The sequence below is a fragment of the Schistocerca gregaria genome, chromosome 7, assembly GCF_023897955.1.
Source record: "Schistocerca gregaria isolate iqSchGreg1 chromosome 7, iqSchGreg1.2, whole genome shotgun sequence".
NCBI classification, from domain to species: Eukaryota; Metazoa; Arthropoda; class Insecta; order Orthoptera; family Acrididae; genus Schistocerca; species Schistocerca gregaria.
In genome coordinates this window covers 107,897,084-107,917,398 of record NC_064926.1, presented here as the reverse complement: position 1 = coordinate 107,917,398, position 20,315 = coordinate 107,897,084, and the positions used below count along the sequence as shown (strand labels likewise).

Sequence of the window (20,315 nt, the reverse complement as noted above, 5' to 3'; positions counted from 1 at the left end):
CTTCTACATCCTTACATTTGTCCTCTAGCCATCCCTGTTTAGCCATTTTGCACTTCCTTTCGATCTCATTTTTGAGACGTCTGTATTCCTTTTTGCCTGCTTCTTTTACTGCATTTTTATATTTTCTCCTTTCATCAATTAAATTCAATATTTCTTCTGTTACCCAAGGATTTCTAGCAGCCCTCGTCTTTGTACCTACTTTATCCTCTGCTGCCTTCACTACTACATCCCTCAGAGCTACCCATTCTTCTTCTACTGTATTTCTTTCCCCTATTCCTGTCAATTGTTCCCTTATGCTCTCTCTGAAACTCTCTACAACCTCTGGTTCTTTCAGTTTATCCAGGTCCCATCTCCTTAATTTCCCACATTTTTGCAGTTTCTTCAGTTTTAATCTGCAGGTCATAACCAATAGATTGTGGTCAGAGTCCACATCTGCCCCTGGAAATGTCTTACAACTTAAAACCTGGTTCCTAAATCTCTGTCTTACCATTATATAATCTATCTGATACCTTTTAGTATCTCCAGGGGTCTTCCACGTATACAACCTTCTTTCATGATTCTTAAACCAAGTGTTAGCTATGATTAAGTTGTGCTCTGTGCAGAATTCTACTAGGCGGCTTCCTCTTTCATTTCTTAGCCCCAATCCATATTCACCTACTATGTTTCCTTCTCTCCCTTTTCCTACACTCGAATTCCAGTCACCCATTACTATTAAATTTTCGTCTCCCTTCACTATCTGAATAATTTCTTTTATTTCATCGTACATTTCTTCAATTTCTTCATCATCTGCAGAGCTAGTTGGCATATAAACTTGTACTACTGTAGTAGGTGTGGGCTTCGTATCTATCTTGGCCACAATAATGCGTTCACTATGTTGTTTGTAGTAGCTTACCCGCATTCCTATTTTCCTATTCATTATTAAACCTACTCCTGCATTACCCCTATTTGATTTTGTGTTTATAACCCTGTAGTCACCTGACCAGAAGTCTTGTTCCTCCTGCCACCGAACTTCACTAATTCCCACTATATCTAACTTTAACCTATCCATTTCCCTTTTTAAATTTTCTAACCTACCTGCCCGATTAAGGGATCTGACATTCCACGCTCCGATCCGTAGAACGCCAGTTTTCTTTCTCCTGATAACGACATCCTCCTGAGTAGTCCCCGCCCGGAGATCCGAATGGGGGACTATTTTACCTCCGGAATATTTTACCCAAGAGGATGCCATCATCATTTAATCATACAGTAAAGCTGCATGTCCTCGGGAAAAATTACGGCTGTAGTTTCCCCTTGCTTTCAGCCGTTCGCAGTACCAGCACAGCAAGGCCGTTTTGGTTAATGTTGCAAGGCCAGATCAGTCAATCATCCAGACTGTTGCCCCTGCAACTACTGAAAAGGCTGCTGCCCCTCTTCAGGAACCACACGTTTGTCTGGCCTCTCAACAGATACCCCTCCGTTGTGGTTGCACCTACGGTACGGCCATCTGTATCGCTGAGGCACGCAAGCCTCCCCACCAACGGCAAGGTCCATGGTTCATGGGGGGAGGAATTTTAACATATTATTAATAAAAATCATCAGCTTGTTAATGAATAGTGTAAAAGTACACTGAAGAAATTCATTGTTATCCTGTTATTACTTCCTAAGAAAGTATGCACTGAAAATTATTATTTTAACATGGCATAGATAGACAAGACCTTCTCCCCTTAATTCATTTAGAGAACACACAACATACCCTTAGTAAGTAGTACACATTGTACTGTTACTTTACTTCCCATGTGAGAAGAGCGTTATTGATCATGTCTATCCAAACCATGACAGATAGTGGTAAACCATAGGCGAGTGGCAGCAAGTGATGGGAGGAACACCAACTACATTCATTGTGTATGTGGGGGAAGGGGGGGGGGGGGTCACTTCATCAACGTGATAAAGAGGCTGTTCCAACATCCATTGAGATAACAGGGTGCAGCCTGCTTCAGAGAAAATTGAGAAGACCAGACTTGCGTAATAAGTTTCAATGAATCTCACAATTTGCACTATTGTAATCAGAACTGATCATGGACTCCTGGTTCTGGATTGAGAGGAAGGCTTGAGTTATAGGCTTCCAATAATGTGTGACAAGCTAGCCTGTGACTTCCTAGACTTGAACCACACCATTGAGAACATTATGGTCCCCTTGAATGTGTCAAGTGTGAACTATATGTAGGAGGCTGCTACCCTGGTAGACGGCTATGTGTGGGGGTGCATACATGGATTTTTAGGTGAGGTGACTCTCGATTCAGTCAAAATAATGATAGCTGTCAAAGACATAGGCAAAAGTATTACAATTCTAGTGATTAACTGCCGAAGCATTCACAGCCAGATTCTGAAAATTCGGGAATTTCAAACACGTCAGAAAATCGGAAATATATGGGAATTAAAAAAAAAACCTGGAAAGTTCTCATTTTTGTCTCAGTAGGTGAAATGGTTTATTTACTAAGATGTCATGCATCATAACTGGCTGGGTGCAGCTGAGTATGTGCGCAACTTCCCTACTACCCTCATTACTGCTACTGCTACTACTACTACTACTACTACTACTACTACTACTACTACTACTACTACTACTTTTCCCCTTCATACCATTCCCCTCAGCTTGCAGTCAGTGCTACCACCACTTCTTGCTACTGGCCTAGCAGCTGCCGACAAAAGGCAGGGAGGCATGAGAAATGCTTTGTTTTGATCTGATTCTCAGAGACTGTAGACGCAGTGGCTAGAGAGGGCAGTCGTGTGTGTAAGTTTTTGTGTGTGCGTGCGTGCACGCTCTTGTTTTCTGATAAAAGCTATGGCTGAAAATTTAGTTGTGAGAGTGTGATTGTCTTTTCTACATGCCTATCTATGGCTCAGCAATTATCTTTATGGTGAATTGCCACCTATCCTCATTATTAAAATTCTCAGAGTATTTGAGCAAGTTACCTGTTGCGTGGATTGATCACCGTGGTCTCATTTCATCAACATGTTGTCTGTGGTTCATTAATAGCTGGCCAAACGTTTCCGTGATAAGCCAAAACCGCAGGCTGTTCCTGCGGGTATCTGTAATGGATTGGGCCTGCCAATCTGGAGTCATTCAGTTTCCTCTAATGTGCAGGCTCTGCCCATTGGATCTAGTCTCGCCGATCTGCCCATAGACCAGGTCTGTTTGTGTGTGTGGCATAATGCAGCGGATTTTCATGGTTTATCCATGGACCGAAGACTGCGGTTGTCCTCAGAAGGCCAGATTCCATGGGCAATGGAATTCAGGAATTGCAACTGTCTGACCACAAGTATGTTGTACAGTGTAGTGTTTTATAGATGTTTTATTTGTTGTAGTACATTGTAGCATTTGAAAAGTACTTTATACATTAGAAAGTATGGATGATAACAAGAAGCCGATGGCAGATTGGATGCTATGTACTCATATACTTCTTGAAAGAAAAATCGCCGAATACATGTAAAATATAGATATAACTTGGTGGGTAATAACCGACAATAACAAACATAGCAGAACCAACTAACTATTGTCAGTCATCTACAGTGCTGGTTTACACAATTCCTTGCTGCCTGAGGGTTTTCTTAGGTTATTTCCGAAATCAGTGAAGGTATTTTAAATATGTCTTGTGATTTCAAGGAAATGCATATTTTTGTCACCAAATGTCTTTCATTTTATTGAAACAAAATAACATCATTGGGCTTAATGAAACACAGATACCATTTGGATTATTTCCTCCATGTAAAAACAGTTAATTAACAAAGATGTTCATGTTAGAACTTAAGATTTGTGCTTGTATCATGAGACACCATGTATTTGCTAGTTATTTTCTAGATATTTCCTCATTTGCACTATTGTTTCTTGTACTGTAGCTGAAAAGACAAATTGTTAACTTACACCTTAATTTATCCTTGAGATCTCAAAAAATTTGGAAGGGAAAACTCCTAAAAGTTGGCTGGAAATTGGGGAAATAACAGGGAATTTTACTTGGGGAAACTTGTGGTAACCCATACAACAAATTGTTGAGAGTTTGAAGTACTCTCAAAAAGCAAGTGAAGCTCGTATAATACTAGGTATCAAAAACTGGTTAAAACCCGAAACTGAAAGCACTGAGATTTGGAAAATAACAGAAGACTAGACTAGTAGTAAGTTGTGGTGTATTTGTTGCAATAGACAATAAACCCATATTCACCAAGATAGAAATTAAAGCCACATGTGAGATTGTCTGGGCAACACTCACAAATAAACCTACCCAGAGATACACTTCAGTTTTTATCGGTTTTGAATATGAGCAAAATAAGAGAGGCAGATTTTTTAAATACTTTCATCAGCTGTTAATGAGATGAAACATCCCCTTTAAAAAAATGAGTTTAATATTTCTGAGTGAATACCATTGAAACAGAAACAGATAAAAAAAGTTCTATGGTTTTTAATGTACATTAGCACCCATATTTGTCAAAAAAGTAATTTGTTCGAAATTCCCTCCCATTCAGCACTTTTTGATTTGAACAATTCTGTGCTTCTTTCTTATTGTACATTTTTTACAATAAAGTTACAACAATAATCTACAAACAATTTCAGATATAACATATTTAAATAATGATTGAAAATAAAAAAAATACATAAATGTTAAAAAGAAAACACAAATACATCACAAGGTACTTTTTATTTTATTAAAACGAAAAAAAGTAGAACAATGTATATAGAATATACATTTGGAATGTAGATATCTGGAGTTGACTTATTAAACAACACAATATGGCAAATGGCATTGATGGTGACATATCGGGAATGTGTACAGAGGTGTAGAGATATTTTTTATCTTATTTCTGACAAATACATCTCTGAAACAGCACTGTATCGTATTTCATTGAATTTGCTATTAATGATACTATATGGTTTTCTGTTAGTCAAAGGTTGAAATGTAAAACAAAATAGTGCGGGGGAGAGGTTTTTAAAAAAACGACTTTCAACAAAAGGGGTGCACCACAGTAACATTAATTTTATTTAAAAATTTTCTGATATCTGTTACTAATTCAACAGTATTCATTCAGAACTCTCACGGTGTCTAATGACTGCTGTCATTGATATGGAGTACCTGGCAGTAGGTGGCAACACAATGCACCTAATATGAAAAACATATGTTTTTGGGTGTCTGGATATTTTTGATCACACAGTGTAGATAAAGATGCAGTTGCATCATATCTCAATAAAGAAATTGAAACATTTATAGCTTTAAAGGAGCATGCAGAAGAACTGTGACTCAGGTTTAGAAGAGTCGTTGTTCATACATTTCATAGATATGTACCTAGTAGTGAGAAGGACCCTCGTTGGTATACAGTCACTGTAAAGAAATTTTTAAGAAAGCCTGTAGCATATTAGGTGCGAAACAAAGCCTATAGAGCTGCAGATAGTGATTCTGACTGAAATGATTTGGCTTTCAAGAGGGTGAAGCATGAAACCTTCAGTGACTACTATAACAGAATATTAGCAAAAGATGTCTAATGAAACGCAAAGAATTTCTGCTCATATGTAAAGGCTGTTACTGTCCAGACGCTCATGGACGAGACAGGATCTGAAACTGAGGATAGCAAAGCAAAAGAGCTGAACTCACAAGGGGACTACCCACTTGCTATCACCAGTTTCATTCAGATTTATGGTTTTTCCATAGATTGACAAGAAGTGACAGAAGTGGCAGCCCCAGATGGGCAAGTATTTGGGGGGAATGGCAATTTTGGCATAGATTGGGTAAGGCATAAGCTATTTATGCTGGTGTACATTCCAGTTAGCCATTGGCACCACGGGAAGTGTCTGGAGGTGTAAACCAAAGGTCATCGGATCAAGTACCTGTGCAGAAATCTACTTTTTTCCATTACTTACACTGAAAATAAATCAAAATATTGCCCAAGATATTCTATTTACTAATATTTTTATAAAAAGCATGATAAGGAAAGGCAAAGGATAAGTTTGGATTGTAAATAAACTTTCACAAAGGGACTTAAAGACTTACATGAGAACTTCATATATAAAATTACATACAGGCACTTTATTATTTTACAGTTGATGATTTATGTGTGCCAGGATGATGATCATAGTAAGCATAGGGTGTAGTGGTTGTCGACATCTTGCACTCATTATAAAGTTGCATTTTTACAGTTTCACAAATGTTTTAAAGTATATATTGAAAAGAATCTTCATTTACATTGATTACACAAATAGTTCGACAGCAAACTATGCGTAATGCATCATTTAGCCAATTATTGGTGTGGATGGCTGGTGCTGTAAGATGTAATGTATTTTGATGCAGTCTTCTTGAAATGTGACCCTCTCTCTCTCTCTCTCTCTCTCTCTCTCTCTCTCTCTCTCTCTCTCTCTCGATGGGCTGATTTTACCTGCAGCGCGACCCTATTGTTTGCATGCAGCTGCTGAAGGCTGCTCGTTGGTCAAAATGAAAGTAATGGAATACAAAGTCCTGTAAACTTCAGTTACAACCCTTTCTTGGAAATTTATTTGCAATCCAAAATTTTACTTTGTCCGTCCTTCTCACACCTTTTATGAAAATATTAATATGTCCAATATATTGAGAATTGTTTCAGTTTATTTGCAGTGTAAGCTGGGTAACAATTGAAAATAAAAAAATGTTTCCATTTAGCCGATCGACCCCAAGACCTTCAGATTACCATTCTGTACTGCACCAACCACTGGACAGAAACAACTCTGGCATAATGGTCTCAACTCTCACCCGACCTGCAGCAAAAATGCAAATTTTTGAAAATGCGTGGCCATCTGGAGTACTCTCTTCTGTCATGTTCATTTCTGTCCACACTCTGCGTAAATTAAAAAAATTGGACAAAATCTATGTAGACAAGTAGGGGGACCATTTTCCAGATGTTCATTTACAAAGGAAAACCTAGTAGTATTACCTCAATTTAATTCCCCCGCTTCAAAGGTGAGTGATATAACATTGTGTGTCTTTGGTGTTGGGAAACAGGAGGAATTGCTAAAATTGAACAAAGCTCCCAGGACCCAATGGAATACAAATCAGATTCTATACCAGTTTGTGGCTGATTTACCTTCTCTGTTGAGCAACATGCTGTCTGTAAGAAGGGCAGCAGAAGTGATCCACGAAACTACCAATCCATAGACTTGACATCCATTTGTTGTAGGATTATAATGAAAACTCCTGGATGGAATAATATGTAAAATGAAGACAATCACTTACCTACAGCTGAGTGATGTGTGGTGCATAGAAACAGTATTTGCACTATTTACAGTATCCAAACAACAACACCAGTGGCCATGGCGAGACTGACTGTTGATTATCGATAGCAGTTGCCTGGGCAGATTGGTGGTGGTGGTTGGGGGGGGAGGGGGGGTAGTGGGAGAGTTGGAGGCAAGTCTTTTAGCAGATGACTCAGCAGGTGTGCAATAAGACAAGAATTGCAGAGGGAGCATATGTGAGGCAGAGAGAGAGAGAGAGAGAGAGAGAGAGAGAGAGAGAGAGAGAGAGAGAGAATATGCCCACATGAGGGAGGGGAGGAAGAGTGATGGGAGAAGGCAGTGCACAGTCTGGAGGAGGAGAAATTGTGTGTACAGAATAGAACAGGGGAAAAGTGAGATGAGGCAGTGGGAAATAGGTTAATGGTGGTTTAGACCAGGGGGATTATAAGAGCACATGATATGCTGGGGACACAGTTCACACACCTGTAGTTCGGGGAAACTAGTTCTGGAAGGAAGTATCCAAGTGACTCACATAGTGAAGCAACTGTTAGTCATTTGTGTGGTGGTCTGCAGCATGTTCGGCAACTGAGTGTTCAAGTTTGCGGTCGTGCTTTCACACTTGGCCCTGCCTTCTATAGAGTAGGAAGTGACTGCGACTGGACTGTGGTAAGAGGTGGTGGGTGGCTGTATGTGGAAGATCTTGCACATATGTCGATCAAAAGGGTATGACTCATGGGGTGTAGGACTGGAACAGAGATATTCTGAAAGTTGAGTGAGCAGTGGAACACAGTTTTGGGTAATGTATATAGGGTTTTGGGTAGGATACCATCACTCATCTCAGGGCATAGTGGGAGGTAGTCAGTAGAATAGGGTTGCGCTTTTCAAGGCCTGGGTGTGACTGCGTGTTTCAAGATAAGTTATATCCTTCACTAGGTTTCTGACTGCCTCTCACTGTGCCATTCTACCCATGTCACCCAAAGCTGTGTTCTATTGCCAACGCAATCTACAGAATGTCCTTGTCTATCCCTATTTGAATCCTGCTCCCAATCCTCCTGCACCCACCTGAGTTACACACTTGAGATCAAGTCAGGTGCGAGACCTGTTCCTTACCCCCACCCACCACCTCTTACGGCAGTCCAGTCACAGGCATTTCCTACCCTGTAAAAGGCAGTGGCACATGCGAAAGCAGCTATCTTATGTAACAACTATGCTGCAATTACTGTGCAGCATTATATGTGGGCATGACAAGTAACAAACTGTCTACTTGCATGAATGGCCACTGCCAAACTGTGGCAAAGAGCAAACTTGACCGTCCAGTTGTCAAACATCCTGTGCACCACAATATAAACGACTTACAAAGCTGCTTCACCATGAGAACCATTTGAAAACCACCTTCCAGCACTAGTTTCTCTCAACTATGCAGGTGGCAATTCTCTCCAGCATATCCCACACATACAACCGCCTGGCCTAAATCTCCACTAACCTGTTTTCCACTGCCTCACCTCACCTTTTCCTTCTCCCTTCCCCTCCAGATCATGTACTGTGTGTCCCCACCCCCACCCGCTCCCCCACCCCCATGCAGGCACACTCTCTCTCTCTCTCTCTCTCTCTCTCTCTCTCTCTCTCTCTTTCTCTCTCTCTTACACCTGAATTCCTTGTGTCCTTTTGTGCAGCTGCTGTACAATCTGCCAAAAAACCTACCTCACACTATCCCGTTATCCCCCCCTTGCCTCTTGCATCCTTTCCTACCCTGTCCATACCCTGCCTCTTGCGTCCTTTCCTACCCTGTCCATACCCTGCCTCTTGCGTCCTTTCCTACCCTGTCCATACCCTGCCTCTTGCGTCCTTTCCTACCTCGTCCATACCCTAATCTGGACAGGCAACTGCTGTCGATAATAAACAGTAAGTCTCACTGAAACTACTGGTGTGTGTGTGTGTGTGTGTGTGTGTGTGTGTGTGTGTGTGTGTGTGTGTGTGTGTGTGTGTGTGCGCGCACTTCTGCTAGAGAAAGAGAGAGAGAGCTCGAAAGCTAGTGTAAATAATGTTTTCTGTTTCATGTTTCTATGTGCCACATTTCAGTCGACTGTGGGTGAGAGGTTGCCTTCCCTTTATTTTATATATTTGTTGTTGAATCTTAGAACATGTTCTGAGCTTAAACTGAAGAAGGCGTCTCAATCGGTATTACCTCCATGCAAACCAGTTTATATTCTGAAAAAATAAGATGTGCGAAGCCCAACTAGCAAGGCAGTCAGGTAGATGCTGTATTTCTTGACTTTCATAAAGAATTTGGCTCAGTACCACAGCTATGCATAATATCAGAAGTACAATCATATGGAGCATCAAGTGAAATTTGTGACTGGATATGGAGGAATTTTTGGTAGGGAAGACACAGCATGGCATCCTAGATGGGGAGTCATTGACAGATCTAAAAGTAATTTTAGGCATGCTTCAAGCAGGTGAGTTGGAGCTCTTCTTCTTCATGTTGTATATTAATGATCTGGCGGACAAAATTAATAGTAACGTCTGACTTTTGTAGAAGATACAGTTATGTATGATGAAATACTGTCTGAAAAAGAGCTGCAGAAATATGCGGTAAGATCATGATAATAGTTAAAAGTGATGCATTGACTGGTAACTTGGCTTAAATGTTCAGCATAATAAAGGTTTGCACTTCACAGAATGGAAAATGTTTCTTATGACTACAATATCAGAGCGTCACAGTTAAGATCAGTCAACTTTTACAAATGCAGTCAAACTGTCTTGTAATGACATTGGTTACGACGACAACTCAGCTATAATGTCGTGATTTCTGTGGTACAGCCATATTCCTCATAAGGAACATTCTTCTCATCCTTGCTTAATACAGCAAATGTATATGCATTTACCTTGTATATAATGTCATTTTCAACCTCAGTTAGCTAAAAGATTTTCCAAGAATCAATGTACTGTAGAACGAAACCTGTTGTTGTAATATGGCACAGTCTTCTCTCTGCCCTTCTATCAATGATGGGTGTTGTATAGACCCCTCATCTCATTGCTGCCCTAGCACATTCATACTACAGTAGTGATGACAGTTGCAGAACTTGCCAACAGTACACATGATGTAAGTTTCCATAGCAGTTTGTTGCGAAGTGCATGCATTTTAGAACAGCATGGCTAGTAAAAGAAAAGTGAAAGTGATTCATGAAATTTAGAACATGGCTAAAAAGGTTGATGTGTGTCATTAATTTGGCCCCGTAATTTCCACAGTCTAAATGATTTGTTTGAAAATAAAATTTCTATAAAATCATTATTGTGTTTGAGCAAAATGGATATAAAATTAAGCAGTTACGAAAGCTGAACAGGGTGACATGGTTGAAGTGCTGCTTAAGTGGTTTAAGCAACAGAAAAACATCAGTGTACCCATTAGTGGACCTCTTGTTATTGTGAATGCAGAATAATTTGACAATAAATTAAAAGATGAGAAATTTCTGTGCAGCAGTGACTGGATTGACAGATTCAAGCCATGTCACAGCATTATTTTTGGCAAAGTGGGCAGTGAAGCCAACAGTATGAATATTGGAAGAACTCAGGGGTGGCTCACTGCCACATGGCCTATAGTTTATAAAGGATGTGCAGACTGCGACATTTTTAATGCAGATGAGACTGGCATTTTCTTTAAATTGACACTTGTCAAAACTCTAAAATTCAAGAGTGAAAAATGTGTTGACAGCAAGTTGTCTAAATGAATAACAGTTCTGGTTTGTACTACTCCAGATGGAACTGAGAAGACAAAATTGCTCATGATAGGTAAATAAAAAAATCTAGGTGTTTTAAGCATGTAGACAATCTGCCAGTGCACTTCAGTGCTAATAAAAACTCCTGGATGATTTCTATGCTCTTTGAAGTTGAAATAAGATGTTGGGATCAGGGGAAGAGACTGCTTCTTGTTGACAACTGTCCAGTGCTTTGTGCTCTCTCTCATTTGGAGAATATTAAGGTTTTTTTTTAATTTCTACAAATATAATAAACTTATTGCAGCCAATGAACCAAATAGTAATTGGGAGTGTGAAATTCCACTGTCACAAGCTCGTGTTAGTGAAAATGATGCAATGCATTGAGAAAAGCAGGTTATTCTATTACACTGATGGATGTGATCAGATGCATTACCAGAGCTTGGAACCGGGTCACAGATCAAACCATCAAGAACTGTTTCTGTCGTGCAGGAAGTACGGCAGAAGGAATATTTGCCATATAAATGGAAAATGTGTTTGATTATGCTGATCTGCTGCTATCTGCAGTATTGCCACAAATCCACTGTGATACTCCCAGTCAGTGTGACTATGAAATGCATACAACAATAAATGGTGACCTTTTTACAACTGAAGATGAAATTGCATATGAAGTGAAGAATCAGGCCCACAGTGACATGAAGTGAGCTACAGAGGTGAAGAAGAAGAGGGAGAAGGAAAGAAATAAAGTGCCTATACCTACTGTGAGTGATGCTTCAGAAGGCATTAGAATTGTGAACATGTTCTATGAAGCTAGGGGAGGAGAGCAGTGGAATTGCAAATGAAGTAATGAATGTAGAACATAATTTATAGAGCCTATATTAGCCAAATAGATTACTTCACTCCTAAATAAAGAAGTTTGTTGAGTACTCAACATACAGCTGTATACACTGTATTCATGTAAGCTTAAGGATGGATACAATATGTAAAATAAAACAAGACTAAATAAATTTATTTATTTTTCCCCCCATTTGCCACCAACTGAAATATGAATCTTGGTTGCAATAATACTTGTTTATAACAACATAATTTCCAGGGTCCATTGAGTGCTGTTATGAGCAGGTTTCGCTGTACCCGATTGTAACAATTTGTTGCCATATGAAATGGGACAGTCGCGTAGGCTCTGTGATAGATAAAGCACTTGGCAGACTTCGGGTCATTGGTAGAATACTAGGGAAATGCAATCAGTTCACAAGGGAGATTAGTTAGAAAACACTTGTGATCCATTCTACAGTATTGCTCTAGTGTACGTGACCCCTACCGAATAGGTCTAACAGGTGTTATTGACCATATGCAACGAAGGGTAGAACGAATGGTCACAGCTTTGTTTGACCCATGGGAGAATGTCGCAGAAATGTTGAAGAAATTGAACTGGCAGATACTTGATGATAGGACGCAAACAATCTGGAGAAAGCCAGCTTTAAATGGTGAATTAAAGGACTTATTAAAATGCCCTATATGTCGCTCCCCTATGGATCGCGAGGAGAAAATAATAGTGCTGACAGTGATGTTTAAACAGGGAAATACCCTATGTGCCACACATTTCACAGCGGTTTGCAGAGTGCATGTGTAAATTTAGATTTATATGCTCTTCAAGCCTCTTCCATTTATTTCTGTAGAGTGAATTAGTTGTAGGTTCAGATATGATCCTTAGCCATCTTAGATATTGCCTTTGTAACCTAATTCTTGGCCTTTTTTGTCCTTTCATTCGAACTGTTGTTTTGTGGAATGTTATTGTGAGTAATCTTTATCTCCAACATTCTTGCTTTGTGATCATGTCAATTGAACCTTCTCTTTTTAGCATTTTGATGCTGTTGCTTTGTTTGTACAACTCTGCTTGTTCTTCATGTTTTTATTATGCTCCATTCTATGATATTTTCATGATTACAGATCCAAAAGTTTTTCTTAGTATTTTACTTTTTAATATTAATAGTTTTTCCTCAACTGTATTTCAAAACATTAAAGCTTCACACTCACATAACTTTACTGCTAATGAAGGTGACTGTCATAGGCACTGTGAAGTTAGCACTAAGTGATCTTAAGCCTTAAGATGCTGATATAGCTGTATAGCATTCTGTTAGCTGCTGATACAGACATGTGTACCTATATCAGTTTTGTGTGTTTACTGAAAAGACTCCGTATTGTTAAATGACACTTGGATTGTCACTCATGGAGAGTGAAATGGAACGTCAGGACAACCGCAGATCTGTTCTGTTAATTTGTTTATTCCAGCCTTCAGCCGTTGTACCTCAGGGACAGCTTGGTGGAGGTGTCCAATTGCCTCTCATGTGAAACAGTAGATGTCTGGTGTTGCTGACAATGCAAAGATTGGGGCGAAGCATGGCATCACTCAGTGTCACTGTCAGCAATGTCTGGCTGTGACAGCGATGACACCATAGCGGCACAGCTGTCGATAGCCATGAACTTCGTCCTGCAAGCAGGCGGGTTCCTTGTGACTGAGGGAATACTGCCCTGTCTCGTGGGCAAACAGCAGGGATGATGTTCCGGGTGCCTCGGGCTCATCATATAGGCTGTGATATTGAGATGAAAATGCTTTACTACACGAATTGCTGAATACTTATACGCCTGGACTATGTTCGTTTAGGGCTTGAGGCATGCACTCTAAACATTTCTGTGGTGACAAGTGAGGAAAGGCTTTCATCCTTTTGCATAACTCTCTTGCCTACCTGTGGTTGGCTCTGTTGCAACTCACTTCCACTCTGGTATATTTTTTGACCAAATACGGTTGATACACTACAGTATATACTTGAAGTGATCAACTATATTGAAAGTCAATCCATTTGCCTTCCCCTCATTATCGTAGTAATGTTTTGTCAGCTCTTTTTAATAGTTTTGCATAATTCAGTTTTATACTGATTTGGAACTATAGCTTTATATGGCGCGCACACGCACGCACACACACACACACACACACACACACACACACACACATAGTCTCAGAGAGCTGAAACTACACTGCGAGCAGCAGCACCAGTGCATGATGGGAGTGGCGACTGGGTGGGGTAAGGAGGCGGCTTGGGCAGGTGATAGTACGGTGGGAGTGGCGGACAGTGAAGTGTTACAGTTTAGACAGAAGGCAGAGGGGGGGAGGGGGTAAGTAGCGGAAAGGAGAGAAATAAAAAGAAATTAAGACTGGGTGTGGCGGTGAAATGATGGCTGTGTAGTGCTGGAATGGGAACAGGGAGGGGGTTGGATGGGTGAGGACAGTGACTGACGAAGGTTGAGGCCAGGAGGCTTACGGGAATGTAGGATGTATTGCAGGAAAGTTCCCACCTGCACAATTCAGAAAAGCTGGTGTTGGTGGGAAGGATCCATATGGCACAGGCTGTAAAGCAGTCATTGAGAGGAGGGATATCATGTTTGGCAGCGTGTTCAGTAACAGGGTGGTCCACTTGTTTTTTGGCCACAGTTTGTCAGTGGCCGTTCATGACGACAGACAGCTTGTTGTTTGTCATTCCTACATAGAATGCAGCACAGTGGTTGCAGCTTAGTTTGTAAATCACATGACTAGTTTCACAGGTAGCCCTGCCTTTGATGGGATAGGTGATGTTAGTGACCAGACTGGAGTGGAGTAGGTGGTGGTAGGATGCTGTATGGGACAGGTCTTGCATCTACGTCTATTACAGGGGTATGAGCCATGAGGTAAGGGGCTGTGTAAGGATGGACGAGTATATTGTGTAGGTTCGGTGGACGGCGGAATACCACGGTAGGAGGGGTGGGAAGGATTAGTGGGCAGGACATTTCTCATTTCAGTGCACGATGAGAGATAATCGAAACCCTGGCGGAGATTGTAATTCAGTTGCTCCAGTCCCGGATGGTACTGAGTTAAGAGGGGAATGTTCCTCTGTGGCCGGACTATGGGACTTTCAGAGGTGGTGGGAGACTGGAAAGATAAGGCACAGGAGATTTGTTTTTGTACAAGGATGGGAGGATAATTATGATCAGTGAAGGCTTCAGTGAGACCCTCGGTATATTTTGAGAGGGACTGCTCGTCACTGTAGATGCGACGACCACACGTGGCTAGGCTGTACAGAAGGGACTTCTTGGTATGGAATGGGTGGCAGCTGTCGAAGTGGAGGTGTTGCTGGTAGTTAGTAGGTTTGATATGTACGGAGGTACTGATGTAACCATCCGTGAGGTGAAGGTCAACATGTAGGAAGGTGGCTTGTCGGGTTGAGTAGGACCAGGTGAAGCAAATGGGGGAGAAATTGTTGAGGTTCTGGAGGAATGTGAATAAGGTGTTCTCACCTTCAATCCAGATAGCAAAGATGTCATCAATAAATCTGAACCAGGTGAGGGGTGTAGGATTCTGTGTTTTTAGGACGAATTCCTCTAGATAGCCCTCAATAGGTTAGCATAGGATGATGCCATGTGGGTGCCCATAGCCGTACCACAGATTTGTTTGTAGGTAATGTGTTCAAAGGAGAACTAATTGTGGGTGAGGATATAGTTGGTCATGTAGACTAGGAAGGAGGTTTGGAATCCATAGGGAGTTTGGAAAGGTAGTGTTCGATAGCAGAAAGGCCATGGGCATTAGGAATGTTAGTGTACAGGGAGGTGGCATCAATAGTGACGAGCAGGGCACCGTGTGGTAAAGAGACAGGAACTGTGGAGAGTCTGTCGAGGAAACGGTTGGTATCTTTTATATTGGAGGATAGGTTCCAGGTAATAAGTAGAAAGTGTTGGTCTATGAGAGCAGAGTTTCTCTCAGTGGGGGCACAGTAAGCGGCCACAATGGGGCGTCCTGGGTGGTTGGGTTTATGGACTTCGGCAACATGTAGAAGTTGGGAGTGCAAGAGTGGTAGGGGTCAGTAGAGAGATGGACTGTGGGGAGAGGTTCTGGGATGGACCTAAGGATTTGAGTAGTGGCTGGATTACTGGAAGTATCTGACAGCTGATGGAGCCCCTCTGTCACATAATCCTTACGGTTCAAAACAACGGTGGTGGAGCCTTTGTCAGCAGGTAGGATTATAAGTTCAGGATCAGTTTTTAGATGGTGGACTGTGGTTCTTTCTGCGGATGTAAGGTTGGTTTGCATGTTGAGGGATTTGGGGAGTGATGTTGAGACAAGGTTCAAGGTTAAGAAATTCTGGAAAGTTAACAGGGGGTGGTTTGGAGGCAGTGGGGGTGGATCATGGTTGGATGGAGGAATGAACTGATAGTCAAGGTTCAATATTGGTTTTCGGTTGAATCCGATTGGTCAGGTGGCGAAAACGTGTGTCCACTGTTAGGGACTGGGAGAAGGAGAGAAGGTCTTTAACTAGTCCTGCATGGTTGAATTTGGGAGTTGTTTTTGTTGTGCCTATCGCAACTCAGCATCTCCGCTATATGGTGAGTAGCAACTTCCCTTCTCTGGTATTGTTACATTCCATCCTGGATTTTCCATTGTTTAAATGTTACAGTTTCATGTATAACTGGTGGTTGTTGTTGTTATAGTTTAGACAGTGTAATATTGCTTTCTGTCTTAGTTTAAAATTATCATACTTTTTCGTTTGTTAGCACTTGATTATAAGGAGATTCTTCGTTTTTTACATTAGAGCATTGTTGATTATATAAATGTCTAGCTAGCTAGCAGTTTAAGATACTTTCTTTCAAGTTACAGGTTTCTGGGATACAATAGTGTGCAACTTTGTTTTTTTAACTGATGTGAGACATCAGATAAATAAGAACCAGCAAGTAGTTCTGATGAAACTCATAAGATTTTACCTTTCATTGTTGGCTGTGCCAGCTTGATTTCTACGTGCGTTACTCATCCATCGATTTTGTCAGGCACCTAGCACACATCATGATGTATGATCGTTTCTTTGTTACAGATCCATTCCTGTTGCCATGGGAGCAGGTTGATAAGGGAGCTATTCGATTTGTCCTTAGTGGTGCTAACATTATGTGTCCGGGACTTACATCTCCAGGAGCCAAAATGACTCCAGTTCCAAAGGGAACAATTGTTGTATCCTTTATTTCGTATAAAACTGTGATTTAATGAATTTAAGTTACTGGAAGTAAATGTCTTGAACATGTTACACAAGCCATATATAACATCATGTGCCATGATCATTGTTTAAATTATGTTATCGTGCTTTCAACTGTTTGTGATTTATTGTATGATTGCAATTTTAGCATTGTTCCAATTGTGGTATTATGCCATTGTCAAGCTTCTACAAACATAATACAATGTAGTGAGAAAAACATAAAGTGGGTTTAATAGTATGTACAACCAATTTGTTGTTTGTTGACATTCGTATATGAACAAGATTTTGATTGATAAGAAAAATTTGTTAGTAGTACTATAGTCTGAAAAAAATTAATTGCAATGATAGTTGACACTTCACTCATTGGAGCTGGTTTCCTCCAACAGCAATTATTTGTCAGTTCACTTCCAGTTCCTTGTCTGGCTTTCTTCCTTGATTTGTTTGGAAACTAGATCCTGGGTCTGGCCTTTTGAAATTTTTTGTTTCTAAATCTAATCAAAAGGCTTTAATTACTATTTTTATTCAGTTAATTGGTTTAAATGTATTTTTTCTTTAATTTCTTATACTTTTCACCCATCATTTTCACCATTGTATTGACTCCTTACTTTGCTGCTATTTTTCTTATCGTCATTCTTTTTTTTCGTTTGGAATTTATCTGTGTCATCTGTAATCAGCAACAAGGTGCCAACCAGGACTGCTCATCAGTTGGTAATGCTGCAGCTTGTGTAGCAAGTTTAAGGATAGTATTAGGTAACCAATGACAGCAAGAAATTAAAGTTTGCTTTTACCACTGAGACTAAAATTTTTACGCCTTGAGTTTTTTTGTAGAGGTTAGCTTCAGTTGCTGTGAACAAAGCAATTGTGATTGTAGTTCTGCTGCAGATTGCTGACAGCCTTTTCGTGGATACATTGAGCACCACAAGGTTGTGGTTAAGATGGGTTTAAATTCAGGGCTGCAAAATGTCATTTGCCATATTTCAGTCATTGGTCACCTAAAAATGGGTTGCCGACAGAGCATCTCGCATTTCCGTTATACGGTGTGCCAGCCACTTCGTGTTATACATTAACAGCATTATTTTGTGATGTGACCACTTTGTTTCTGTGTCGCTACTGATGGAGCAGTAGCCAGCAGCCAATGTAGCAACATTGAAAGGGCAAGAGATAGACATCAACTGTCAAGTAGTTTTAATCAGACTATAGCCAGTATTCCATTTCATGTACTGCAGTTTTGAGTAGATTATATATAGCACTACAGATTGACTCATCTGAAAGTGTGCACTCATTATACATTAGAGTAAATGTCTAAAACAACTGAGAAAATTTTTATTTCTGAGGTCTGTTTGTTCATTGAGTGTGTAACGTGGTTGTTCTTTGAAGGTTCTTTAAAGTTCAATTTCTTGTAGAATGCTCAGTAATCTGCCTTTCTTTACCCTCTGTATTACCGTCAAATATTCCTTGGTTCTATGATTGTAGTTTTGTACACGTGCACTAAATGAAGATTTACAGCTGTTTATTGAGTTTGTGTGCTCTCTCATTCTGGTGGAGAAACGTCAGGCTGTTTGACCAACATTAGATTTAGTAAATCCCTCACTGTGTAAATGGTTCTGTTTTGTGAGTGGTGTGTCAGACTATTCTTCCAATATCACACTCTAGCCGTATGTTTACATATTGTATCTCTGTTCCGTTTCATAATCGACCACTAAATAACGTCAATAGCTAACTCCAAGCTTATATCTACAAGTAGCTCATTTATCCCGCAATGTCACATTTTCCGACGGTTTACCGCAACAAATCATACTAAAAGATGCATTTTGGAGAGATATTTAATGAGGGGTGTATTAGAATTGTTGCCTGCTTTGTCTTTGATGGTTTCATTTCTGTACTTCAGATGTTTAATGTTTTGTGCATCCATACCATGGCATTTGAGTTTGCATAACAAAACAGTGATGTTTCCATGGTATCATGGATATTGCGCTGTGATCTGACATGTGCAACAGCCTTGTTAATTTACATGTATCACATTTATCATATGTATACTTGTGTATTATGTAAATACGGATTTAAAGTGATACAGGACATTAAAGATGTGCCTAAAACATATCATTTGTAGTATGGTTTCACATGCTGAAGTGTCAGAAAATTAGCTGGCCGGAGTGGCCTTGCGGTTCTGGGCGCTACAGTCTGGAGCCGAGTGACCGCTACAGTCGCAGGTTCGAATCCTGCCTCGGCCATGGATGTGTGTGATGTCCTTAGGTTAGTTAGGTTTAATTAGTTCTAAGTTCTAGGCAACTGATGACCTCAGAAGTTAAGTCGCATAGTGCTCAGAGCCATTTTTTGCAGAAAATTATTAATGCACTTTTGATGATGAAATCAGTTCCTCTCCCCTTATAGACCGCAAAATGGTGTATGGCCATTTTATAGAAATTGGCTGAGTCAGTAGTGGTTTTTTTTTTTTTTTAAGCGTATCTTAAGCATATTAAGTTTGTCCTCATTCGTTGTATTACTTATGAATGTTTTCACTCGCTTTAATGTAGAAAAGCAGTGATCTGCATATCCTGTCATAATTGGGAAGATTAATAGTATCTGCAGAAGTTTGACACTTCCATATTATTTGCATAAAGTAAGTTCAACAAGGTTACAGCACCTGACACTTTCATGAAATCCTTTCCACTGTACAACACATTCAGTTCATGATGTAAGTGTGAAGACTGTGGTTTAATCAAATTGATAACTGCTTTCAGTTCTTTGTGTAGGAAACAACTTTGTTTAAAAAATGGTCACTGTTCAAACAGTGGTGCAATTGACAAGGTATCATTAAAATTTAGTCTCTCACTGATCTGAGTTGCGATGTGGTAACAGGCGTCTTGTGCACGCACCTTTCTTGATTCAGTGAAATGCCCCAATTTTGCTGTCAGTTCTGTCTGTTCTCAGTGATTGTTAATTTATGATGAGGCCCTAACATTCTGGAGAGAAGCTGCAAAGCGAGATATGTATTAAACAGTTTTCACTGCATCGTTATTCCTTTGGTGTAGTCTATTGAACAGAGTGCCACAATGAGGCATGACTTTATCAGAAAATGTATCCAGAAGAGGAGATCTGCATTTTCAGGAAAGACTTCAGTCCCATAATGTTGTGTACAATACTGTGATCATTAGTATCACAATCATTTTTTTTCCATACGCACAACAATTTCCTTTTGGCATTTGGTTTTAGTGGTTACATTCCATGATTTGAAATTCCATGTGATTGAATGAGGACAAGTAGGAATAGGTTTCTTCACACTCTCGTCAAGAATGGCTGTGCGTTTAGGAGACTCTTGGAAAAAAGGAA

General features: G+C 40.2%; 1 protein-coding gene across 1 annotated transcript in view; it reads left to right on the top strand.

Annotated features, from left to right (window-relative positions):
• Nucleotides 1-20,315, top strand: part of LOC126281348 (malignant T-cell-amplified sequence 1 homolog) — a 64,136-nt gene that overhangs the window by 16,532 nt on the left and 27,289 nt on the right. The window contains exon 4 of the mRNA XM_049980253.1: nt 16,830-16,963. Coding sequence (XP_049836210.1) covers nt 16,830-16,963 — 134 coding nt within the window. The remainder of the gene's footprint in view (nt 1-16,829; nt 16,964-20,315) is intronic.